Source organism: Bufo gargarizans, chromosome 10, assembly GCF_014858855.1.
Source record: "Bufo gargarizans isolate SCDJY-AF-19 chromosome 10, ASM1485885v1, whole genome shotgun sequence".
Lineage (NCBI taxonomy): Eukaryota > Metazoa > Chordata > Amphibia > Anura > Bufonidae > Bufo > Bufo gargarizans.
In genome coordinates this window covers 59,899,164-59,927,125 of record NC_058089.1, presented here as the reverse complement: position 1 = coordinate 59,927,125, position 27,962 = coordinate 59,899,164, and the positions used below count along the sequence as shown (strand labels likewise).

General features: G+C 43.2%; 1 protein-coding gene across 1 annotated transcript in view; it reads right to left on the bottom strand.

The window, feature by feature from the left end:
- Positions 1-27,962, bottom strand: part of MACROD1 (mono-ADP ribosylhydrolase 1) — a 1,160,748-nt gene that overhangs the window by 267,476 nt on the left and 865,310 nt on the right. The window contains exon 4 of the mRNA XM_044270759.1: positions 3,551-3,580. Within this exon, the coding sequence (XP_044126694.1) occupies positions 3,551-3,580 (30 nt within the window). The remainder of the gene's footprint in view (positions 1-3,550; positions 3,581-27,962) is intronic.

Sequence of the window (27,962 nt, the reverse complement as noted above, 5' to 3'; positions counted from 1 at the left end):
AATATGCTTTTTGGGCCTGTCAGTGTCCCTTTAAGTACCGGGACAACATGCCGTACTGGTACGTCATGTGTCCTAAAGAGGTTAAGGACTAATTTAGTTATGATGTCACTTTGTGGTGCTGACATAATAGAAACAAACCATAAAACCCCTTCAAGTTATTCAAATATTAGTTTGCAAATGTTGTTAACCCTTTAGGTGTTCCACAAGAATTAAAGGAAAAATTTCAAAATTTTACTTTTTGGGCAGATTTTCAATTTTTATCAATTTTTTTCTGTAGGGCTGCAAGGGATAACAGCCAATCAAAACTCAATATTTATTACCCTGATTCTGGAGTTTACGTGGTCGTAAACAGGGCACATAGTAGGGGCAGAAGGGAAGGAACATATGGATTTTAGAGGGCAGATTTCACTGGGATAATTTTACGTTGCCATGTCGCATTTGAGGACCCCTAGATTCACCCCTACAGTAGAAACTCCCAAAAAGTGATCCCATTTTAAAAACGACGTAATAAGCTGACAGTTTTGTTGGTACTATTTTGGAATACACATGATTTTTGATTTCTCGATATTATGCTTTTTGTGAGGAAAGGTAACCAAAAAATGGCTGTTCTGAAACATATTTTTTTTTTTTACAGCATTAACCTAATAGGATAGATCATGTGTTATTTTTATAGAGAAGGTTGTTACATACGCGACAACACCTTTTTTGTTTCAGTTTCACATAGTAAGGCCTATTGCACATTACCGTATGGCTTTTTGCAGTCCATTTTTCACGGATCCGTTGTTCAATTTTTTGTTTCTGTTGTATTTTTTTATTTTTCTGCCAAATCTCTTGTATGGGGGCTAATTTATTTTACATTTTCATTGCTACCATCTTTAGGTACCTATGATTTTTTGATCATTCAATATTACATTTTTGGGGGGCAAGGTGACCAAAAAATGGCTGTTTTGGCACAGTTAGAATTTTTTTTACGGCTTTCACCTGGGTTGTAGGTCGTATAATATTTTTATAGAGACACTCGTTACAGACGTGGCAGTATCTAACATGTGTATTATCATAATTATTTTATTTTTTATAAAAAAAATTGCTTGAATTTTTTTATTGTAAACTTTGTTTAGTTTTTTATGAAACACTCTTTTTATTTTTTTTATTTACTCACTTTTTATTTTTGTCCCAGTACAAGGACTTCAACATTTCAGAGTCTGATCCCAGTTTCAATGTAGTACAATACATACTGTATTGTACTACATTGACTGTCAGTTTAATACACTGACAGTGTGCCTGTGAGACCCAGCCTCGGGCCTTTGTGAGGCAGCCATCGGCCCCCTGTCATTGCAGCGTGGGGGGGGGGGGCTGATGAAGAGGCAGAACTTTTATGTGCCATGGTCAGTGTTGATCAAGAAAAATAAGGGGTTAATCCGCCAGCATCAGCATTTACAGCAAAGCCAATGGATACAGCAGGAGCCCAACTGTCAGTTACAGCTGGCCCTCTGAACTGATCATCCTGACATATTATTACGTCAAAATGCGCCAAGTAACTTGCCGCTGTGATGTAATAGTATATGACATGTTCGCCAAGGGGTTAAAGCACATATGTAATTGTACAATCCCGTTCTGTTCATGTGCAGCTGTTTTGGTGGAGATGGCTAGAAAGTTAGAGGAGTGTTTAAACTAGGGACTGGGGAGGGCAATTACGTTATAGGAGGGGAAGACAGTGCAGAGACCTGGGGCAAGGTAATGGGACTGGGGGAGGAATGGAAGAAGGGACTAGAACAGTTCATAAGAAAAGGAGTAGGGTAAAAAATATACATAAACCTCTTAATTGTAGGCATACTAATGCCAGAAGCCTGACTAATAAAACTGGTGAACTGGAATTAGTGATGTGTGAGGAGGACTATGACATAGTGGGAATAACTGAGACATGGCTGGATGATAGCTATGACTTGGAGGTTAACATACAGGGTTACAGTCTGTTTAGGAAGGATCGCCAAACCGGAGAGGGGGAGGGGTCTGCCTTTATGTAAAGTCCTGTCTAAAGCCCACAGTCCGGGAAGATCTAGGTGAGGAACATGAACATGTGGAGTCACTGTGGGTAGAAATACATGGAGGCAAAAACAATAATAAATTACTGATAGGAGTTTGTGATAAGCCTAATATACCAGAGTCCACAGAAAATCTACTACTAAGGGAAATAGATGAGGCGGCAAATCATATTGAGATCATTATTATTGGGGGCTTGAACTTCCCAGATATAGACTGAGAAACTGAAAGCTGTAAATCTCATAAAAGAAACAGGTTATTGGCAATAACCAAAGACAATTATCTTTCCCAACTGTTTCAGAAACCGACTAGAGGGACGGCCATACTGGACTTAGTATGAACCAATAGACCTGACAGAACAACAACAGACGTGCAGGTTGGGGGACACCTGGGAAATAGTGACCATAAAGTAATAACCTTTTAATTGTCATTCAAAAGAGTGTTTCTTCAGGGAGTAACAAAAATACCAAACTTTAAATAAGCTGAATTTGACCAACTAAGAGAGGCCATAGGGCAAACTAACTGGGACAAAGTCCTCAAACATAAAAATGCAGATACAAAATTTAATATTTTTAAAAGTATCCTAAACTCTAATTGGGAGAGATACATACCTTATGGGAATAAAAGGGTGAGGAACAAGAAAAAAAAGTGCATAAATAGAAATATCTTTATAACCTCCGCGCTGGCGGAGGATCCGCTGAAGTTCTGTAGAGGCACCGGCTTCTACATAACTTCAGCGCATCCACAGCCAGTCTAAATCTTTGGCAGGTTCCTTGTTGGTGTAGATTTAGAACATTTTCTATGCCTAAAACAGGCATAGAAAATGATAAATGAGATGGGCCTACAGGCCCACCCCTTTTCCCTCTACGCCACGCCACTTTTTTAGACTTGTTGCAAGCAGAGAAAAGTTGCAGATTGCAACGCAAATAAAATCTGTGCTGCAATCTGCGACAGATATGTGCCAGAAAACTGGCGCATATCAGTTAGTAAATTACCCCCATGTTACTATGTTTAAGGGCAGGACAGCATGCGGATAGGCCCACTCTACTATTGGATCAAATAGTTGTACATGGCAACCTGTTAGTTGCTGGTGAGGAGGGCAGGGGACGTGTTCTTCTCTCTAAAACAGTGTTCTCATGAGTCTGAAGTATTCTTTATTAAAACAGGGCAGCATAACATGATGACAGATCTGTTTTAAAGAACTTACAAAGGTCAGTGGAATACAAGTTTCATGCCCCAGGACATAATTCTGCAAATCTTTTTTAATTATCTCCTCTCCAGTCATCAGTACAGTTCACATCAATATATAATAGAATCTGGATAAAATATCTCTATTTATAAGAGGCCTATACTGTGAATTAATGCACCTGGATAAATGCTCTGTACATATTTTTCCCTCGTAAACCATAGATGGAAAATGCTGTTGACAGTTTGTCTTGTATATTGCTGTAACCTGCATGTAGAAAATGTAAAGAGTCTCCTAGGGAGCAGAAGACAAACACAGACTTACCTCCTCCTCCTCCCAGAAGAGTACTGTTTGCTGAAGGAGAGAGAATGAGGGATTTGGTGGAGAAAAAGAGAGAAAATAAATTATTATTAGAGGTGTGTGTAAATGACCAGAAAATGCTTATTCTCATTTAACAGAAACTCATAGTTTGTTTATTGCTTGAGGGAGAAGGAACTCTAGAGTCATTTAAGGTGTTGCTGACCAAGAAGCAGCTAAAGGTTGAACTATGACTTCAGAAATCTTTTAGAAACATTTTCCCTGCATCCATTTTTCGTGTCTAGTTTACAAGTATCCCCTCTGTCTTCGGAGTATCTGGGGTATAATTAGCAATAGATCCCTTATTCCCAGCACTGGAGGGCACATCGTTTGTTACATGAACACTGAGGGCTAAGTAAGATAAAGTGACAAGGGAAAGTGGGATCAGGAGAAAGACGAAGAGGAGGAGGGTGTGATTCCCTTCTGAGTACATTGCTCCCAACTAAACATATAAACGGCATACAGATAAATAGACCTATAACACCTGCCTGACAAAGCTTGCAATCTATTATGGTGCTTTGGGGATTAGATTTCTTTAAAAGAATGTGTCACCAACAGAGACTGCCTACCTAGTGTGTCCAATAGCACCAACTGAACGGTCCCTGAATTCCAGACTGGGGGTCCCCAGTGATCGCTGTATGTCATGTAAAACCATTTTTCAGTTGATTTACTTGTTGAACCAGTGAGTTCACAGGTACAATTAGTAAAATAATATGTTAGAAATGCAGAAGTATGAGACTTCCGTCCAAGTAAAAGTATAATTAAAGGGACTGGCCACCACTTTATCCATAACATTCAATACTAACATTGCTATAATTCCGTTCAAACGTTCACTATCTGATCACTATTTTGCACAGTATTTCTAGGTCAAAGCCAGGAGCTGGTTCAAAACCCAGAAGAGGCACAAATCTTACCATGTACAGACTAGCCAATCAGAGCGATCGCCGGCCTGGGACCACCCTCATTGGTCCTGGGTCGGTAAGCTGAGATCCCTGGCTGTGTGTAACAGCCGGGGTCTCAGCGCTGTCACCATGTCTGCAGACATGGTGACAGTTTAATGCTATGACGTGTATACTCGTAAATAGAAGTGTGGGCCTAACACAAACACCTGAGAACCGCATGCTGTTTTGCAACAAATTGCAGGTTTTGTCATTCAGTTTTTAACAACATGGCTTGTACATATGAGAAACATAGTTCCAATATGCTTCACCTGTACAAGCAACACAGGCAACAACTGCATTTAAAAACCATGGCAATTCAAGTAAAACCGTGTGCAGTTTTGCCGTTTGGCTCAGTCATGTGGCACAAGCAGCTACGTGTATGAGTACCCTAAGGCAAGGGCTGAAGCATGATTTATGGATTATTATGTAACTAGAGCTGGCCACATGCAATGGTCCAGCTTATAATTGCATTGTGTATGGTATGTATAAGGTGTCTCTAGAGATCAAAAGAGCTCAATAATCACATATGGAGATTATACAATATGTTGAGAAGTCTAATGATAATATGATCCTTTCCTTTTATTACAGACAAGTGAACGATCACAACCTGGTATGCTGAAGGGCCCATGCAGAAAAGTGGGTAAAAAGGGAATAGGTGTCACAAGCTTTAAAATATTATAGAGCTGCGCTGTAATCCAGTGTCGGACTGGGGTTCTTTAGGCCTATCAGAGGAAATTAGTCTTCAGACCCAACCCTGTATCATCAACAAAGTTTAATAGTCTTTGAATCAATGAAACAGACCCTCACCTCAGACATTGGGGACCCGAACCTATCATTAGAATGGAGCCCTCAAGTGAGGGAGGACGCAACACGCATGCGCAGCCTCCTTCCATTTATTTCTACAGGAGCACCAAAAATAGCCTAGCACTGGCTCAGCTATTTTTCGGCAGCCTCATATAAGTGAATGAACTGGTGGCCGCACATGCGCAGTGCCGCTTGGCTAATTTCGGTCCTCCCATAGGAATTAATGGAAGAAGGCCGCTCATGCGCGATGCACCCTCCTTCACTTCGCAAGCAACGTTCTAAATTTAGGTGAGGGTCCCCAAGGTGGGACCTGTACCTATCAAACACTGGGGGCATATCCTAGCGAGGTGAGACATCCCCTTTATTGGCAAATGACTGGCTCCAAAGGCAGTCTTTGGGGCCCATTATGGTATCATAGCTTGGACTTACCAGTAAATCATCTGTTACTTTGGTAGGCCAGTCCTACCCTATTGCAAATCTATAAAACTTGCGGTAATAAATATGCAATTTAATGCAAATGCGATACCACCAAAAAATTTAAGGGTTACACCATAATACATACAGAACAGAATAAATTACATATAAATTGTAATTTCATGAATTTTTTGTTAAAATATCTATTTATGTACTATGTAATAGTTAAGTCTCCAAATAATAAGCTCTAACAATTCAGTGGGTAGACTCAGCTGTATACCTGCACATTTGCCTCCTTCATGTCAATAATATATTATACACTTCATCCTCTACAGTATAAGTCCACACAATGAAATACAAAAATAAATAGCATGGTATAGTATGCAAAATTACATGTCTTTCTTTGCATGCATTTTTGTGAAGCTATACTGCATAAAAGCTCTATATCATGGCTCTAGCCTAGTAATATAGCCTTCGCAATTTACGATCCCCAATGCACGGGCAACGTCCATGCGGCAGACGGGACGGATTGAAACCGATTCAACTTGAATAGGTCTGTAATCCGCCTGCACCGCAAAAAAATAGAACATGTTATTTTTTTGTGGTGCGGAGGCACGCACAGGAAATCCACGGAAGCACTCCATAGTGCTTCCGTGCCTCCATTCCACACTGCAGCTCCGGATTGCGGACCCATTCATGTCAACAGAACGCCCTTATGCTGTGCGCTGCCTTCACAGACAACAGCGGAGGACCAGGCAGTGGTGATTACAGAGCTATCAACACTTCCTGGTCCTCCGGTACTAATGAGCCCTCCCATAATGAAAGCACTCATTAGTATTCGCCCCATAAGGTCTTATGGGGCAGTGGCCAGCAGGGCTTAAGAGGCAGCTGCGTTGGGCCCCCCAAGAGCAAATGGGCCCGGGGCAGCTGCCCCTTTTGCTCCGTGTTAAAGGCAGACGGGAAACTGATAAAGGCTACCAAGCTTGACATCAGCATTCATACCATTAGTATACTTTACTAGTGAAATATGTGTAAAAATGTCTCCCCTTATCAAAACTCTTGGGGCCAGATTTATCTTTAGCTCAAGTCAGAATAATGGAGTGAAAAAGTCGCAAAAAAATGCGCAAACGCAAAAACTGTGCACAAATTTGCAACTTTTTTCTGCTCTGCACTATGCTCGCCAGTTTTCTGAAAGTGGGCGCGTTTTCTTATGTAAATGAATCTCTAGACGGATTTACTATTGGGACTATTTAAAAAGTCGCAAAAAAGTCTCAAAAAAATGCGCAACTTCACTCCAGTGAGGACAATGCTTATCTTATGAGACTTTTTAATAGAACATGCGACTTTTTCGTAAGGACGTGCGACTTTTGTAAAGCTGCTTACTGATGGATAAACTGCTACCGTCAAAGCCCATTTATTAGAGTCTTAAAGGGCCGATCATAAATCTGACTTGGCTAAAACTGACTTTAGCCATATGTGAAAGTGGAGTGAGCTGTCAGAGTAATGATAAATCTGGCCCTTGGTGTTTCTAAGGAGAATCCATCTTCAACATTCTATTTAAGACTTGACTCAGTTTACTGTGGAGGTTGGCATCTCAGCCTGCCTCTGCTCTCTCTGCCCCAGCCATTTCTACGTGTAACTTACTCATTAGGAAGATACAGAGGAGCTGCAGCGATCATTTGTCAGTAATTATAATGTACGCCTGTGTTTAATACTTACTGCTCACTACAGCACTGTTCTCTATCTTCCTAGCTCTTACTAACTAACCAGGGACAGCGCTGGGAAGCTAGAGGACAGCACTGTAAGTGAACACTAAGGCCCTGATTTATCATACCTTCACTCCAGAATTCTGGCATCAAAAAGTCGCAAAATAAGGCTTTTTGCATGTGTACACCACTCACTACAGTTTTGTAATATGGGTGGAAAAGTGGGTGTGGATAGCTATGTTAATGAGTTTCAGGACAAGCCAAATTTATCAAACAACCTTTGACATTTGATAAATGTGGCACAAAGTACTCCAACACAGATTCAAGCAAAACTGACTTCAAATATTCTCCTCATGATAAAGTGCTAAACACACCCAAACAGTACACTTCCTGTAAGGGTCTGATTGCTGCAGCCCCTCTTTATCTTCCCAGTGGGTTTCTGGTTATGGGATGAGAAGCAGGGCTGCAGCATTCAGCGCTGACAGCAGATGATATAGGCATAGTATCATAGAATCATAGTAAACCTCTTATTAAAATAGGTGTGTTACGCATAGGGGAGCAATGTATAATACTATTGGAAAAAACATAAACAGATTTCTAATACAGCGGAATTGCCGTTTATAATCCCATCCCACATTCAGCATTAAGCCGAGCCACCATTCTGGAACTGGATCTGGAGGTCTGCAAACTATAGAGGAGTAAAACGTGTCCTATCCATGATGCAACATTATATGACATAAGTTGCTACAATTTTACCATCAGCTATGTTGAATACAAATAACCAACAAAAACTATGGCAGTCATTTATTAACCCTTTCATGACCAAAGGTCATTGATGCCCCAGTGTCCAGGTCAAAATTTACAAATCTGACATGCGTCACTTTAAGTGGTAATAGCTTTGGAACACTTTTACTTATCCAAGCCATTCTGAGATAGTTTTCTCGTGACACATTGTACTTCATGACAGTTATAAATTTGAGTCAATATATATCACCTTTACTTATGAAAAAATCCCAAATTTACCAATTTTTTTTTAGAAAATGTGCAATTTTCTAAATTTCTATTTCTCTGCTTCTAAAACAGAAAGTGATACCTCATAAAATATTTCTTACATAACATTCCCCATACGTCTACTTTATGTTGGCATCATTTTGGAAATGTTATTTTATTTTTTTAGGACATTACAAGGCTTAGAAGTTTAGAAGCAATTCTTAAAATTTTTAAGAAAATTTCCAAAACCCACTTTTTAAGGACTAGTTCAGGTCTGAAGTCACTTTGTGGGGCCTACATAGTAGAAACCCCCCCATAAATGACCCCATTGTAGAAACTACACCCCTCAAGTTACTTATAACCAATTTTACTAACGTTATTAACCCTTTAGGTGTGCCACAAGAATTAAAGGAAAATGGAGATGACATTTCTAAATTTCACTTTTTTAGCAGATTTTCCATTTTATTACATTTTTTTCTTTAGCACATTAAGGGTTAACAGCCAAACAAAACTCAACATTTATTACTCTGATTCTGCGGTTTACAGAAACACCCCACATGTGGTCGTAAACTGATGTAAGGGCGCACGGCAGGGCGCAGAAGAAAAGGAAGACCGTATGGTTTTTGGAAGTCAGATTTTGCTGGATTGGTTCTCTGAACGCCATGCAGAAAACATGTGCAGGGGCTCGTTTTTTGCAGAAAGAGTTGAGGTTTTTATTGGTACCATTTTTGGGTACATAGGATTTTTTTATCATTCATTATTACACTTTATGGGGCAAGGTGGCCCAAAAATTGGCTGTTTTGGAACAGTTTTTTTTTTTTACAGCGTTCATCTGAAGGGTTAGGTCATGTGACAGTTTTAAAGAGCAGATCGTTACGGACGTGGCAATACCCAATATGTATACTTTTTATTTTTTATTTTAAGTTTTACACAATAATAGCATTTCTGAAACCTCAGGAATGGAGCTGCCGCCATCACACACAGAAGGGGGACCGCATCGGGGGCAGGGGGCAGCTGTGGAAATGGGGGAGGGGGGCAGCATTTTACAAATTGCAGGAGGGGGCAGACCGCATCGGAGGCAGGATAAGAAGAAGGACAAGAAGGGAGCACAGATCGGGGCAGGAGGGGGCGGACTGCATCGGGGGCAGGATAAGAAGGACAAGAACAAGAAGGGGGTACAGATCGGGGGCTTCAAGAAGGGGGCAGGACACATTACCGATTTGCTGCGCGGGGCATGTGCAGCTATCACGTATATATACAGATTGCAGTCGTGAAGGGGTTAAGCTGAAATAAGCCTATATTAGGCTATTTCAGGCCCAGATTGCAACGCAAAAGCTACTTGCACCGCAATCTGCTACTTCTCCCCTCTCACGCCAGGTCTAAAAAAGTGGGTGTGGTGTGGGCGGGGAAGGGTCGGCATTGTACCATTTTCTATGCCTGTTTCAAGCATAGAAAAAGGTATAAGTGTAAGGCTACTTTCACACCTGTAAGGCTACTTTCACACCTGTAAGGCTACTTTCACACCTGTAAGGCTACTTTCAAGAGCGGAATAGAGGCGGAACGGAGCCAAACTGATGCATTCTGAACGGGTCCTTATCCATTCAGAATGCATTGGGGCTGAACTGATCCGTTTTGAACCATTTGTGAGATAAGATGCGGGTGCGTAGCAGGAAAATGCACTATTTTTCCACGCGAGTGCAAAACATTGTAATGTGTTTTGCACGCGCGTGAGAAAAATCGGCATGTTTGGCACCCAGACCAGAACCTGGACTTCTTCACAGAAGTTCGGGTTTGGGTTAGATGCTGTGTAGATTTTATTATTTTCTCTTATAACATGGTTATAAGGGAAAATAATAGCATTCTTAATACAGAATGCTTAGTACAATAGGGCTGTAGGGCTTAAAAATAAATAAATATTTAACTCACCTTAATCCACTTGTTCGCGCAGCCCGGCTTCTCTTCTGTCTTCTTCTTTGAGGAATAGGACCTTTGATGACGTCACTGCGCTCATCACATGGTCCATCACATGATCTGTCATCATGGTGATGGGTCATGTAACGGACCATGTGTTGAGCGTAGTGACGTCACCACAGGTCCTTTTCCTGTGCATAGCAAAGATGAAGACAGAAGAGAAGCCGGGCTGCGCGAACAAGTGGATTAAGGTGAGTTAAATTTAATTTTTTTATTTTTAACCTCTCCAGCCCTATTGTTCTATGAATTCTGTATTAAGAATGCTATTATTTTCCCTTATAACCATGTTATAAGGGAAAATAGTAATGATCGGGTCTCCATCCCGATCGTCTCCTAGCAACCATGCGTGAAAATCGCACCGCATCCGCACTTGCTTGCAGATGCTTGCGATTTTCACGCAGCCCCATTAGAAATGAGTGGGTCCGGATTCAGTGCGGGTGCAATGCGTTCACCTCATGCATTGCACCCGCGTGGAAATCTCACCCGTGTGAAAGAGGCCTTAGAGCATCTCAGCTCATGAACCCCATATTTGTAATAAAGACCAATTTAAAACATGATTTTTAGCTCAAAATTAGTACAATGCAATAATAAAAAAATTCCCCCCAAAGGTGTACATAGCCTTTAAGTCCATGACACAGGGAAGTGCTTCCCCACATCGGTGCAGTGAGTAGGAGAAGGGAGAACAAAAAGCTCACCTTCTCCGTGGCTGTAACGCGCCCCGCTGCAAATGGTCAGCTCACAGACAGGGAGAAGGAGACGCCCTGTGAGAAACACATCAATTTCCTCCTTCTGGTACCAATGCTATGGTTTTACCTACAGGACAGGAAACCAGAATGACGGCCACAGTGGGAGAGCAAAGCAGCCCACAGAAAAATAAATAAGAGATATTACATCTCAGCAATATGCCCTACACTGCCAGGTATTTATATGGTAATGTCAAGACCAGTGAAAGGTCCTCTTTAAATAACCTGCAGGAGATTGCAGGCCAGAACAGCAATAATATGCATATTGTCCCCCCACCTAACCAGCCAAACCCCATACCAGCCACAGCTCCTGTTTAAAGTAGTCGCACAGCCATTAACAATGAAGAAGGACTATAAAGTGCGGTCTTCATTATTAAACTAGCTGCGGGCTAATTGGCCGCACTGTTCTTCTCCGCAGCATGGTCGCTCCGTGTGGCCATACCCTAAGGGCTGTTTCACTCGAGCGCGTCCATTGCGGGAATCACGCTCCGTGTGTGAGTGTGATCCTCCGCTCTGAACTTGCTATGGGTCTCTGCATGGCCTTTTTTCCACAGAATCATAGTGACATAAAGCTGTCAGGATGATTCTGTAGAAATAAGGTCAAGCAGAGACCCATAGCATTATAAATCATGATAATGCCGTGCGCTCCTGCAAGTCCAGAGCAGAGTATCACACTCATACACGGAGCGTGATTCCCGCAATGGACTCGCTCGTGTGAAACAGCCCTAATACAGAGTGGCCTGGGTATACCTGATTTAAAGCGATTTTTGATGAATTAATTCGTAACAAATTGAATTTCCTGAATAACCTCGGCGAAGGTGCCAAATTGAATTTTTCTAAACTTTGCTCATCTCTGCTATGTAAATTAATGCTTACTGCAATATAGATGTAGTCCTTGGGGCACTTTGTGCATTGTATCATGTTCACCACATTTGTGGATGCACATGAGAAAGTGCCAGTGATTTTGTAGTCCCGTTGTGTGTTGGATATGTGGATGATGTCTGTTGATAAGATGTGGCTACAAGTTTTGTATTTCTTACTGGTAAAGTGGAATGTGCCAATCTCTGATGGTGATGACAAGGCACTTCTAACCAAGATATTCCTTAAGTTTGAGGTTGTATGAAGGAGAGGTCGATATTGGAAAGCATGTTTCAGTCTAATATATTTGTGAAATATTGGTTGGAGATTGGCAGCAATTCTTCTTAAGATATCCATTCTGGGCTTGTAGGTGACCACATGGGGCACCCTGCTGTTGTCCTCTTTTTGGATTTCAAGAAGCAGTTGTAAATATGTATTCCCAAGACCTCATGCACACGACAGTTGTTTTTTGCATCCGCAAATTGTCCGTTTTTTCCACAGATCCCTTGTAATAAATGCCTTTACTTGTCCGCAAATGTGAAAAAAGTAAGACATGCACTATTTTTTTTGCTGAAGGGAAACATGGACAACAGACGTGGAACACAAACGGATGAACTATCAGCATGTTTTTGCTGACCCATCCTATCTGCAAAAAAAAATATGGAACGGACGCCGAGAAAAACAACTGGAGGTATGCTAGAGGTTTTCTCACACATGTTGATAACCCCCCTCCGGTTTATCCATGAACAGGTTAGCATACTGCTGTGACATTTTACTGCCCATGGCGCTTCCCATACATTGCAGGTATATGTCATTCCCAGATAAACAATAATTATGATGGAGAACATACTTGAAGAGTTGTAAGGTTTGCTCTATGGATATATTGTTCTTTTGAAGATAGTGCTCTTTTGTGTTCTGAAAGCTTGCAAACATCATTTTTCTGGTTAGCCAATAAAGGTATCACTGCTATAATACTTTTGTCTAGGTTTGTTAGAAAGAGACTGTCATGTATTATATGATGTCTTATTTCCATTTTACATAAATCATGGCTTAAGCATAAGTGCTTTATGTATAAAACAATTTGGCTACGTTCACACGACAGTAAAAAAAAAAAACATTAAAAGCTGTCAGGTCATGAAAATGGACAAAATAAGACATTTCCTATTTTTTTTAAGTCCGTTTCAACGGCCCATTAAAAATATGGCCATGTGGATAGAACCATAAACTGCAATGGTTCTGAAAACGGCTGTGTGACGGCCATTTTTCACTGTCATATGAATGTCACCTTAGCAGAGTGGCTTTATAAACATAATATGGTAAAATGCTACGTTTACAAATGCAAATGTTATAATACACAGAAAGGTAGCCTAACAATAACTATCAGACTTCCATATGTACTTTAGCTTTCTAAGAAAATTCTGTTTCATTAATTTTTATTTGATGTGTCTGATGATCTTGTAGATCTAATTAAAATGAATGAGAGGTTGTCACAGTCATGCTAATGGCACACTGTATAAGGTATTTTACTTTAATCAAATTAAATATTAATTATATTAGAATAATTACATGATACATCATTGTGATAGGAATCTTGTCTGTAGAGTCTTCCCTGATGACTAACACTGTGTGTATAGTACTGATCGGTGGGGGTCCTGGGTGTCGGACACCCACCAATCTGATAGTGATGACCTACCCAGAGAATAGGTCATCAGTAAAAATATCTCAGAAAACCCTTTTAAAGGGGTTGTGCGCTTTTTGTGAGAGCAGGTATGTTTGGCAAACCTGCAAAGGGAACCATACTTGCTTTCTTCCGTGCACTGGCTCCCAGGTCCTTCTCCCCAGCCTTGGCTTCATGGATGTAAACTTCTGTTTGACACGGCTGCAGCCAATTGCTGGCTGCAGTGGTGACTTGCCTCCCTTTTTTCATGTCAGTTGGTCATGGGAACTAAGCGGAGAAGCCGAGGCCGGGGAGAGAAGGAGGCAGGAGCCAGCGTCAGGAAGCAGGAAAGTATGCTTCCTTTTGCAGGTCTGTCCAAAGGTGCATAACCACTTTAAGCTACTTTTTTGTTTTTTAAAGCCGACGAATCATGCGTGTAAGGCTTCATGCACATACCATAGCTGTGTCTGCAAAACAACGGAACCACAAAATATGGATACCCTCTGGGTGAATTCAGTATTTTATCAATAGAAATGACTACTATCAATTGCACTATGGACATAAATAGGACATGTTCTTTAACTCGCACTGTGGAAAAGAATAGGACATGCTCTATAATTTGCATAACTGACACACAAATCTGCAAAAAATAGAGATGTGTGCATGGACCCATAGAAATAAAAGGGCCAGTGTACTACCTATAAAAAATGCATATAGCACATGGATCAAAAATACAGTCATGTCGGATTTGATGACAGCTAGAATCCTTACTTGGAATGTTCGGGGTCTCGTGATAGGATTAAAAGACAAGCGGTCTTTGACTTGGTTCAGAGACATTTGCCAGTGATTGTTTGTTTGGTGGAGACTCACTTCACCGAGGAATCAGTCTCGTGAATCGTTAGGGGATAGGCTGTGCAGACATATCACACCACTTTTACTAGTTATTCCAGAGGAGTTACAGTTCTAATTCATAGAGGGAGATTTGCTTTTTATATGGAAGGCTCTTTGGGAGATTTATTATTTTGGCCTTTATTTATATTCCTCCCCCCTTTTCTTTACATGTACTTAATTGTTTACTAACCTTCATGGATTGATGGCCTGAATGCCCCTCGCTAGTCAATGGGGACTTTAATAGTGTTATTAACCTAGAGATAAATAGGATTTCTATGGGGGGAGATATACATATCCCGGCCCAAGGATCCCCTCTAGCATGTTTTTGCAAGGAATTGGGCTTTGTGGATATATGGGGATCTCTGGGAAAGGGGAAAAGAGCCTACTCTTGTATAAGTAAGTCCAGAAGTTCCATGTCCAGGATAGATTTGGCCCTGATAAACAAAAACTATTTGAAATATATGAAACGGATTAAATATGAGGCCTGGTCTCTATCTGACCATGTACCTTTTTCTCTAGAATTATCCATGAATATAGGGAGCTCCATTTAGATTGAACCCCCATTGGATCTCTATCATGGTGGATAATCATGAATTGGTGAAACAGGAGATGGTGTGGTTTTGGGATAATAACTACAACTCTGTGAAAATTCAACTGGTATGGGATGCATTCAAGGCCTTCATGAGGGGAATATTCTTTAGTAACATTTATAACTTAATAAGGGGGTATGGTAGGAAAGAAAGAGAGCTAAAAGAAGCAGCCTTAGCTGGTATGAATGAATTTTCCAGGAATAAAACAGTAAATAGGGAAATTATGCGGAATACAAGTAAGTCATACTCTGATTTTCTCTTGGAAAAAGCCCAGCAGAGGCTTTTTTTCAAGGGACAAAAATACTTTTCAGAATCGAGTAGACCAGGTGAACTTCTGGCAAGGTTGATCTCTAACCAGGAACCAAAAAAAGAGATAGTTAGTACTTGCTCACCTGAGGGCATAATTACTAAGGATCAAAATCGCATAGAGGAAATCTTTTTAAAGTATTTTTTGGAACTATATAAGTCAGATAAGGTAATTGCAGATGAAGAGATGGATTCATATTTGGATTCTATCTCCCTCCCAGTTCTTACAGATATCCAGAGATAATCCCTTGATGCTGATCTTTCCTTAGAGGAACTAGAGGCAGCTTTGAAGGCATGTTCTGGAAACTCCTCCCCTGGGTCCGATGGATTCCCATATGAATTCTATCGTAAATATAGGGAGGTGATTTTTCCGTGGCTCCTGGAGGTGTTCACCAGATCATTGGAGGATGATAGGCTACCAGAATCAATGAAAGAGGCAGTAATAATATTAATATTGAAAAAGGGTAAAGACCCGTTAGATATGGGGTCATATAGGCCAATCTTCCTATTGAATACAGACATGAAGCTTCTCTCAAGGATTCTGACCACAAGGTTATCTAAGGTTATTTCATCAATTATACATCCTGATCAGAATGGGTTTATTCCCAATAAAGGCACTCAGTATAATTTGCATCAGTTGTATGCCAATATACAGTCTTACGGGGGGAAGGGGGTTTCACTCCATCTTATCTTTAGACACCTCTAAGGCGTTTGACAGGGTGGAGTGGGAATTCCTCTGAAAAGTTTTAGCGAAAATGTGATTTGGTACCAGATTCATAATTATGATTAAGCTTCTATATAAGTCCCCTATGGCTAGACTGAGTATTAATGGGAGTCTGACAAGGAGTTTTCCTTTGAGTAGAGGCACTTGACAGGGGTGCCCACTATCTACATTATTTGATATTTATATGCCCCTTGCTGCTAAGGTTAGGCAAGACTCTAGGATTGAAGAGTTTGGGATATTGCGAGTAGAGGACTGTATCTCCTTATATGCAGATGATGTTCTGTTTTTCATAAACCATACTAATATGTACTTCCAGAACTTATTCGAATAGTTAATTTCATTGGTGCAGTCTTGGGCCTTGATATTAACTTGTCAAAGACAACTCTTATTTTGATTGAAGATTTTTTACAACTCAGTTTGATCCCATTGATTCATAAATTGGGGTCAAAAGTTACGGTATGGCTTCGTCTTCTTTTATCTAGAGCCGATAGAATATCCCTAGTGAAGATAGTGATACTATCCCAGCTCCTTAGGAACGCTCCAATATGGATTGATGATAAGTTTGAAAGAATTACTAATGATTTACTTTGGAAAAGAAGTACCTTTCTAAACCTATAGAACAGGGAGGGCTGAATATTTCATATTTTAAGGGCTATTTTATAGCCGCACAGCTATGGTGTTTTTGCCAATGGGAGAAAAGTTCACTCTGTCAGACCTTGATTAGGAGTTCTCCATATAATAATATGTTCACGCTATTAAAGTCCGGGCGATTATCTCGTACCCAACAGGACTATAAAGAGTCTGGGAAGCTATTTACTAAAGCGTGGGGCACTATTAAATGATGGTTTGGATAAGGGGATCCATTTACTGTACGTCCCTCTGGAAAATTACCATCTACATGAACTAGCCAGTTTAGATAAGTATTGGCAAGGAATTTTCAATTACGTTCAGCACCTTTTAGTCTACAGGGAAAGCCTTTGCTTGAGGTAGATACTTCTACACCCCTCAATGTCTTGATGGGAAATATGGGGCAGCAGGTTAAGATTTCCCAATTGTATAAATTGTTACTGGAAGCACTATTTAAGGATTTACACTCCCCGGACAAAGAGCTTGGGCAGTGGATTGTTTAACGATTCAATTAGGTGAGTGGGAAAATATATTAGCTAATTTAAGAACAGTGTCTCATAATTTTAATCACGTGGTGGTTCAATGTAATGTTTTACATAGAATATACACTCACCTAAAGAATTATTAGGAACACCTGTTCTATTTCTCATTAATGCGATTATCTAGTCAACCAATCACATGGCAGTTGCTTCAATGCATTTAGGGTTGTGGTCCTGGTCAAGACAATCTACTGAACTCCAAACTGAATGTCAGAATGGGAAAGAAAGGTGATTTAAGCAATTTTGAGCATGGCATGGTTGTTGGTGCCAGACGAGCTGGTCTGAGTATTTCACAATCTGCTCAGTTACTGGGATTTTCACGCACAACCATTTCTAGGGTTTACAAAGAATGGTGTGAAAAGGAAAAAACATCCAGTATGCGGCAGTCCTGTGGGCAAAAATGCCTTGTTGATGCTAGAGGTCAGAGGAGAATGGGCCGACTGATTCAAGCTAATAGAAGAGCAACGTTGACTGAAATAACCACTCGTTACAACCGAGGTATGCAGCAAAGCATATGTGAAGCCACAACACGCACAACCTTGAGGTGGATGGGCTACAACAGCAGAAGACCCCACCGGGTACCACTTATCTCCACTACAAATAGGAAAAAGAGGCTACAATTTGCACGAGCTCACCAAAATTGGACTGTTGAAGACTGGAAAAATGTTACCTGGTCTGATGAGTCTCTATTTCTGTTGAGACAGAAGTCCGAATTTGGCGTAAACAGAATGAGAACATGTATCCCATCATGCCTTGTTACCACTGTGCTGTCACGGCTGTTTAAGGGTAACCAGAGCATACACAGTAAGAAGAGCTACTGACCGGACCCAAACTAGGGAAGAGAAAGGGTGACCCCTGTCAGACCCTCAACACTCTCCCTATGCTGCTAAAGCACATGCCCGGATCCAAATGGTGGAACGAGGCATGCCCGCGTACCTTAGACTGATGAGCCCTGTAACCCCTACAATAGTGGAAGGGGCACGGCCACTGATGCCCTGCTCAGAATATGGAGGGAACTGTGGCCACCTCAGATCCAGTCAGGAAATCACCAGGAACACAACAAAGTCTGCACACTTAGCTGATGGAGCTGCAGCCGCAGAGAAGACGGATCCAAGGGCCGCTGGCAATATCCGGAGTGCTTGCAGCAGCAGAACACAGGTCCAGAGAACTAGTAGCTTAAAGAAGTGAAGATACTCAAGGCAGAGCTACAACTGAAAAGAGAAATATAATCCATGCCCTGCAATAGGAGGAGGGGTGATTTAAAGGCAGGGAAATCAAACGCAGGAGAGACAGCTGGGAGTAAAGACCTCATCACAGGGGCGGAGAAACAGAACAGTGAGAACACCTCCAAACTCTAAGTGACATCATCACAGGGGTGGAGACACAGAGCTGTGAGAACGTCTCAAAGCTCTGGTAGTGACAGTACCCCCCCCCCCCCTCTACGGGTGGACTCCGGACACCCAGGACCCACCTTCCCAGGATGAGCCCTATGAAATGCCCAGATAAGGCGAGTGGCTTTAATGTCCGACATCGGAACCCACATCCTCTCCTCAGGACCATAACCCTTCCAATGAACGAGGTACTGAAGAGAACCGCGGACAATGCGAGAGTCCACAATTCTGGAAACCTCAAACTCCAGATTGCCATCAACCAAAATCGGGGGAGGAGGCAAAGAGGAGGGTACCGTGGGCTGGACATATGGTTTTAAGAGAGATCTGTGAAATACATTATGTATCTTCCAAACCCGTGGAAGATCAAGGCGGAAGGCAACAGGATTGATGACTGACAAAATTTTATAAGGCCCAATAAACTTGGGACCAAATTTCCAGGAGGGAACCTTCAGTTTAATATTTCTTGTAGACAACCACACCAGATCACCCACATTCAGGTCCGGACCAGGCACACGTCTCTTATCAGCCACACGCTTATACTTCTCACTCATCTTTCTGAGATTACTCTGAATCTTTTGCCAAATGGTAGACAAAGACGAGGAAAATCTCTCCTCCTCAGGTAAACCAGAAAGAGCCCCTCCCGAGAATGTCCCAAACTGCGGATGGAACCCATATGCACCAAAAAATGGTGACTTATCAGAAGATTCCTGACGACGGTTGTTCAAAGCAAACTCAGCAAGAGGGAGAAATGAACACCAATCCTCCTGGTTCTCTGCCACAAAACAGCGCAAATATGTCTCCAGATTCTGATTGAGGCGCTCAGTCTGACCATTCGACTGCGGGTGAAAAGCAGAAGAGAAGGACAGCCGAACCCCCAGGCGAGAACAGAAAGCCTTCCAGAACCTGGACACAAACTGCGTGCCTCTATCGGAAACAATCTCAGAGGGAATGCCGTGCAATTTAACAATATGATCGACAAAAGCTTGCGCCAACGTTTTAGCATTGGGTAAACCAGGGAAAGGAACGAAATGAGCCATCTTGCTAAAACGGTCCACGACCACCAGGATCACCGACTTCCCCAAGGAACGAGGAAGATCCGTGATAAAGTCCATGGACAGGTGTGTCCAAGGACGGGAAGGTATGGGTAACGGGAGAAGGGAACCTGAAGGTCGTGAACGAGGGACCTTAGCGCGAGCGCACGTCTCACAAGCTGCCACAAAACCCTCCACAGACTTACGAAGAGCCGGCCACCAAAATCTCCGAGCAATGAGATCTACCGTGGCTCTACTCCCGGGGTGACCAGCAAGAACCGTATCATGATGTTCCTTAAAGAGTTTGTGACGCAGCTCAGGAGGCACGAACAACTTCCCGGAGGGACAACGGGCAGGTGCCTCAGACTGGGCAGCCTGGACCTCGGCCTCCAAATCGGAATATAGAGCAGAAACAACTACCCCCTCCGCCAAAATGGGACCCGGGTCCTCGGAGTTTCCTCCTCCCGGAAAACAGCGAGAGAGAGCATCAGCCTTTACATTCTTGATCCCAGGGCGGAAAGTAACAACAAAATTGAATCTGGAGAAGAACAGAGACCATCTGGCCTGTCTCGGATTCATACGCCTGGCCGACTCCAAGTACGCCAGATTCTTATGGTCGGTAAAAACGGTGATAGGGTGCCTGGCCCCCTCCAACCAATGGCGCCATTCCTCGAAAGCCAACTTGATGGCCAACAACTCCCTATCTCCCACATCATAGTTTCTCTCTGATTTCTCCCACATCATCATTTCTCTCTGATTTCTCGGATGTGTTTTCCGAGAGCGGTGTTCGGGAGCTACCTCCCCACCGGGAGTTTGACTGTCCCATTAACCTCATTCCCAGCGCCAAGCTGCCAAAGGCACGCCTCTACAATCTCTCACAACCGGAAAGACTCGCAATGCGAACCTATATCTCCGAGAGTCTCGAGAAGGGGCATATTCGTCCCTCAAAGTCGCCTGTTGCCGCGGGAGAGTTTTCTAGAGAAAAAGGCACAAGGTCGCCATTTGGCAGGAGAGGGGCCCTGGGACAAAACTGCACCCACACCCACCTCGGAAGCATCCACCTCAACAATAGAGAGTTTTCTAGAGAAAAAGGCACAAGGTCGCCATTTGGCAGGAGAGGGGCCCTGGGACAAAACTGCACCCACACCCGCCTCTACAATCTCTCACAACCGGAAAGACTCACAATGCGAACCTATATCTCCGAGAGTCTCGAGAAGGGGCATATTCGTCCCTCAAAGTCGCCTGTTGCCGGGGAGAGTTTTCTAGAGAAAAAGGCACAAGGTCGCCATTTGGCAGGAGAGGGGCCTTGGGACAAAACTGCACCCACACCCACCTCGGAAGCATCCACCTCAACAATAGAGAGTTTTCTAGAGAAAAAGGCACAAGGTCGCCATTTGGCAGGAGAGGGGCCCTGGGACAAAACTGCACCCACACCCACCTCGGAAGCATCCACCTCAACAATAAAAGGTAAGGAAACATCGGGATGCACCAAGATGGGAGCAGACGCAAAACTCTCTTTAATCTTAGAAAAGGCTGCAAGCGCCTCCTCCGACCAAGAGGAAAAATCCGTCCCCTTTTTTGTCATGTCAGTAAGGGGTTTGACAATAGAGGAATAATTCAAAATGAACTTTCTGTAGTAGTTAGCAAAACCCAGAAAGCGCATCAATGCCTTCTGATTTTCAGGAAGCTCCCACTCCAGCACAGCACGGACCTTCTCCGGATCCATGCGAAAACCAGAAGCAGAGAGAAGAAAACCCAGAAATTGAATCTCCGATACCATAAAAAGACATTTCTCCAGCTTGGCATACAGTTTATTTTCCCGCAGTATCTGCAGGACCTGAAAAAGATGATCCTGATGGGTCTGAACATCAGGGGAAAAAATCAAAATATCATCAAGATACACCAATACAAATTTCCCCATTAAATGATAGAAAATACTATTAACAAAATGCTGAAAGACGGCCGGAGCATTCATCAGGCCGAAAGGCATAACGAGATTCTCGAAATGCCCGTTAGGGGTATTAAAGGCCGTTTTCCATTCATCCCCCTCTCTGACCCTGACCAGGTTGTACGCGCCTCTCAGATCCAATTTGGAAAACACCTTGGCCCCAACAATTTGGTTGAAGAGGTCCGGGATCAGAGGAAGGGGATAGGGATCGCGAATCGTGATACGGTTCAGCTCCCTAAAATCTAAGCAAGGTCTCAGAGAGCCATCTTTTTTTTTTAACAAAAAAAAAAACCCGCGGCAACAGGCGACTTTGAGGGACGAATATGCCCCTTCTCGAGACTCTCGGAGATATAGGTTCGCATTGCGAGTCTTTCCGGTTGTGAGAGATTGTAGAGGCGTGCCTTTGGCAGCTTGGCACCGGGAATGAGGTTAATGGGACAGTCAAACTCCCGGTGGGGAGGTAGCTCCCGAACACCGCTCTCGGAAAACACATCCGAGAAATCAGAGAGAAATGATGGCAGAGTTTTAGTAGACACCTCTGCAAGAGTGGCTGTGAGACAATTCTCTCTACAAAAGTCACTCCACTCATTTATTTGCCTTCCTTGCCAATCAATAGTGGGGTTATGTCTAGTGAGCCAGGGTAGCCCCAAAACTATAGGAGAAGGCAATCCGTTAAGGACAAAACAAGATATCTCCTCCACATGAGTGTCACCTACAGCTAGCCGGATATTGTGAACAATGCCTTTCAGAGATCTCTGCGAGAGTGGGGCAGAGTCAATAGCAAAAACAGGTATATCCTTTTCTAATGTACAAACCTGAAAACCATGCAAGGCTACAAATTGAGTGTCAATAAGATTGACGGCCGCTCCACTATCGACAAAAATCTCACAAGGAATGACTTTGCTCTCTAGCGCCACCCTGGCAGACAGGAGAAAACGGGAACTGCAGGTCAAAGGAAAAGCATCAATTCCCACATCAACTTTGCCCAAAGTAGCAGATGAAGCAGAACTTGATGATCTACCTCTTGAGGTTTTTCTCTTATTATCGCTCTTAGTACAGTTCAGGAATCTCCTAGACGGACAAACATTTGCCAAATGACCTATGCCCCCACAACAAAAACACACCATATTCTGAGGACTAAATCCTCTTTTATCAGGGGCAAGTCGGCCTAGCTGCATGGGCTCCTCCTCAGAGGGGAGCGAGACAGGATGAGACCCCTGCATACTGAATGACTCCGCACCATTGCCCCTAGACTGACAATGGCTGGACGGAGAGGTCTTGTTTCTTTCCCTTAGACGCCTGTCAAGGCGTACCGCTAATGACATGGCAGACTCTAAGGACGTTGGTCTCTCATGGAAAGCAAAGGCATCTTTTAAACCCTCTGAGAGACCATGACAGAACTGACTTCGGAGTGCAGCATCATTCCAGCCTGAATCAGCTGCCCATCTCCGAAATTCAGAACAATAAAGCTCCGCAGACAGTTTGTTCTGGCATAGAACACGTAAGTTCGATTCTGCCAGAGCAACACGATCCGGGTCATCATATATCTGCCCCAGGGCCACAAAAAATCTTTCCACGGATCGAAGGGAAGGATCCCCTGATGGCAGCGAAAAAGCCCAAGTCTGAGGATTACCTCTGAGCAGGGAGATGACAATCCTCACCCTCTGTTCCTCATTACCAGAGGAGTGGAGACACAAACAAAAATGGAGTTTACATGCCTCTCTGAAACGAACAAAATTCTCACTGCCCCCGGAGAACGTTTCCGGAAGTGAGACCTTTGGCTCGCAACAGACTCCATGAGCCGGAGCAGAGCCCAATGCTTGTAGCTGAGTCACAGATTGACGGAGATCCGCTACTTCCAAAGAAAGACCCTGCATGCGGTCAACCAGGTCAGAAAGCGGATCCATGTCAACAAGGACGGTTTTGGTGGATTATAATGTCACGGCTGTTTAAGGGTAACCAGAGCATACACAGTAAGAAGAGCTACTGACCGGACCCAAACTAGGGAAGAGAAAGGGTGATCCCTGTCAGACCCTCAACACTCTCCCTATGCTGCTAAAGCACATGCCCGGATCCAAATGGTGGAACGAGGCATGCCCGCGTACCTTAGACTTATGAGCCCTGTAACCCCTACAATAGTGGAAGGGGCACGGCCACTGATGCCCTGCTCAGAATATGGAGGGAACCGTGGCCACCTCAGATCCAGTCAGGAAATCACCAGGTACACAACAAAGTCTGCACACTTAGCTGATGGAGCTGCAGCCGCAGAGAAGACGGATCCAAGGGCCGCTGGCAATATCCGGAGTGCTTGCAGCAGCAGAACACAGGTCCAGAGAACTAGTAGCTTAAAGAAGTGAAGATACTCAAGGCAGAGCTACAACTGAAAAGAGAAATATAATCCACGCCCTGCAATAGGAGGAGGGTTGATTTAAAGGCAGGGAAATCAAACGCAGGAGAGACAGCTGGGAGTAAAGACCTCATCACAGGGGCGGAGAAACAGAACAGTGAGAACACCTCCAAACTCTAAGTGACATCATCACAGGGGTGGAGACACAGAGCTGTGAGAACGTCTCAAAGCTCTGGTAGTGACATGTGCAGGCTGGTGGCGGTGGTGTAATGGTGTGGGGGATGTTTTCTGGGCACACTTTAGGCCCCTTAGTGCCAATTGGCCATCGTTTAAATGCCTCGGGATACCTGAGCATTGTTTCTGACCATGTCCATCCCTTCATGACCACCATGTACCCATCCTCTGATGGGTACTTCCAGCAGGATAATGCCCCATGTCACAAAGCTCGAATCATTTCAAATTGGTTTCTTGAACATGACAATGAGTTCACTGTACTAAAATGGCCCCCACAGTCACCAGATCTCAACCCAATAGAGCGTCTTTGGGATGTGGCGGAACAGGAGCTTCGTGCCCTGGATGTGCATCCCTCAAATCTCCATCAACTGCAAGATGCTATCCTATCATAATGGGCCAACATTTCTAAAGAATGCTCTCAGCACCTTGTTGAATCAATGCCAAGTAGAATTAAGGCAGTTCTGAAGGCAAAAGGGGGTCCAACACCGTATTAGTATGGTGTTCCTAATAATTCTTTAGGTGAGTGTGTGTTACACCAATATGGCTTAAAAAACATGGTTTGAGAAACACTTCCAATTGTCCATGGTGTGATTCACCTGCAGCCGACTATTTTTACATGTTCTGGTCCTGTAGAGATTTAACAGAATACTGGAGGGCAATTAATAACTGCTTTAACAAAAAATTTAAAGTAATGATTCTGTTTATGGAACAATGTTGGATACTTGGAGATCTTTCCCAGGTTAATTGTCATAGGTATAAAAAAATATTTTTTAATAAAATAAATGTTTTTGCCCATGCTCTTGATTACAAGGGTCTGGTTTTCACAAAATATACCCAGTGTATCTACATGGTTAAATTTGGTTAACAAGATCAAGAGACATGAAAATATTTTAAGCAAAGAAATATTGAGGAGAAATGGATTAGGATATGGGGTAGTCCTAATTTTTCTCTGCCTCCACTTCATCGGTATCCCGTCTCCGTATTTTTGATGGAGGGGATATGTAGTGTCCCACTAGGTAGGGGTGGGCACTACACAAGGGTCATTTGGTGTGCGCGTTACTCCTACTCACAAGGGACAGAAATGTTATATTTAATTGTGCATTTAATGTATTTTCTAATGTGTTTTTATATGCAATGTTCCCCTGTATGATGCAATAGCAGGCCTAGTTGGGTGTAGTTAGACATCCCAGACACTAGAGGGAGATAGGGAGCCCCTAGTATAAATGTCCAGGCCTAGACAGGGAGAGTGAGTGCAGAGTCAGGAGTCTGAGAAGACAGAAGTTAGAGGGCCTCCTCCTGACATGCAGCTTGATAGCCCTGGCTGCTAGCTATGACCAGGAGGCTAGTGAGGAGACCTAGCCTGCCTGAAGCCAAGAGAGCCTTAGTTAGCTCTGAAGTCACCCCAGTAGCAGGACAGAACCTCCTGGGAGAAACCCACAGTCATTCACCAGACAAGTAAGGAAATCACAGGGAAAGATAAGTAACCCAGATGCATTAGAAAGTGAAGCAAGGATTTAATTAATACCAGAGGAAGAGATATTTACCAAGGATTTAAGCCACCATTTAGGCATCCGGGCCTTGGGATAGAAAGCCAGACAGGAGTTCTAGAAAGAACAGTGTACGCTATTTCCGAGGAAAGGTACAACCTGATTCTGAGAGCATTTGTGGATTTACCCTCTGAGTATCTTGCATAATCAATACCTGCCATTTTGTGAACTAAGCCTGCTTGTAAGTCTGTGAACTAAGAGACTGTGTACCACCTGCATGTACAAAGTTGGACTGTTTAGTAAAGCAACGTTTGGTTCACTATACCATCTGTGTACCTCACTTATTCCAACTGTCAACCGGTGTGCCACCGTCAAAGGCACTGGCGTCACGAAACCAAAAGGGATCTTGCCCCAGGCACTCAAAACACCCGTAATATCCAGGGCACCTCATCCACCATCAGGCCTGGTCCCTACATACAAAGTGTGCCCCAGAGGAACCGTGTCTACCTCTCCTTCACTGCCACATGCCTGCCCAGGGTTCTCTAATACAGTGAGCAACCCTCGATTGCCCATAACCGTGACCTCACCTCGCTATACCCTGCAGGTCTGGCGTGTTGCAGATAGGAGACGCAACGCAATGGGGAGGGAGGGGAGGGGTAAGGGGGGTAAGCTTTAAATGGGGGAAAAAGAAGAAAGTATTAATGTTGATGAGCAATTTTTGTAAGGTAATAATTGATCTTTGTTCTTATCTTTTCTTCTAATAAAACATTTTTTGCAAAAATAAATAAATAAATAAATACAGTCATGTCCATGAAGCCTAAACATGAGATTATAGAGCAGAAGCTGACATGAGCAGAGCAATACATTGGTCACAGGTCAAAATGGCTTCTAGCATTTGGGATTTAAGTGGGCCTAAGACACATATATATAAATCCCATATACTATTCACAAAAAGTTATGGATATTTGGCTTTTGGGTAAAATTTATGGAAAACTTAAAAAGTTCACACTACAGTGATATTATATCATGAAAGTAGGGCATTTAAGTAGAAGCATGCAATGGTGATTTTCTCATCTCAAACAATTTATTGAAACAAAAGCCAACAACTGTGGTGAGTATAACCCACAAAAAATGTCAATGTCTCAATAACTTGTCATGTGGCCTTGAGCATCAATTACAGCTTGACAACGACATCTCATGCTGTTCACAAGTCGACTTATTGTCTGCTGAGGCATGGCATCCCACTCTTCTTGAAGGGCGGCCCTCAGATCATTGAGGTTCTAGGGTACAGATTATGAGCCTCTACACTGCGACTCAGCTGATCCTATAGGTTTTCAATAGGATTCGGTCTGGAGAAAGTGCAGGCCACTCCATTTCAGGTTCTTCAGTCTCCAACAGCTGTTCCCTAATGATGCGACCTCAATGAGCTGGTGCATTGTCAGCCATGAAATTAGACCTGTGTTGTTCATGCAGAGGCACAATGACTAGATTAATGCTGTTATTCAAGTAGTATGGGCTTGTTACTGTACCATTCACAAAGTGTAGGGCAGTTCTGTATTGACTAGACACACCTGCCCGCACTGTAATACCACCACCACCAACGGGTCATCTGGTGACAACAGTGGCTGATGCATAGCGATCTCCTTGACATTTCCAACATAGTTGGCAGCCATCATTTCTGCTCAGTCTGAATCGACCATCATCAGTGAACAGCACTGAGGCTACTGGTCCCTCGTCGAGCGCAGATGCTCCCTGGCCCATGCAAGACGATGACGCCTGTGGTCAGGTACACTTGCAGGTCGTCTAGTACGCATCCCACGCTGATGTAAATGGTTTTGAATGGTCTGAATTGACACTTAGGTGCCTCTCACCTCCCTTAAATTTTTGGGATTCATCATCTGGTTCCGCAGGGCATTGTTCACAATGAAGCGGTCATCAGTGTGGGATGTAGCTAAAGGACATCCACTTCTACGACTGTTTCCAGTGTCTCTGTTGCAACCTGCTGATGACACTTTGTGACATTCAAGCCTTGCAATGGTGAGGTACTGGCAGGCATGGGATCCAGCCGGTTCTCTCCGGTTCTGCCGAACCGTTTGTTAAAATTACAGGCGGTTCGCAGGACCGGTGAGAAGCAGGGATCCCGACCCGGTCCTGCAGCTGCGCCTGCACCAGTGGCGTAG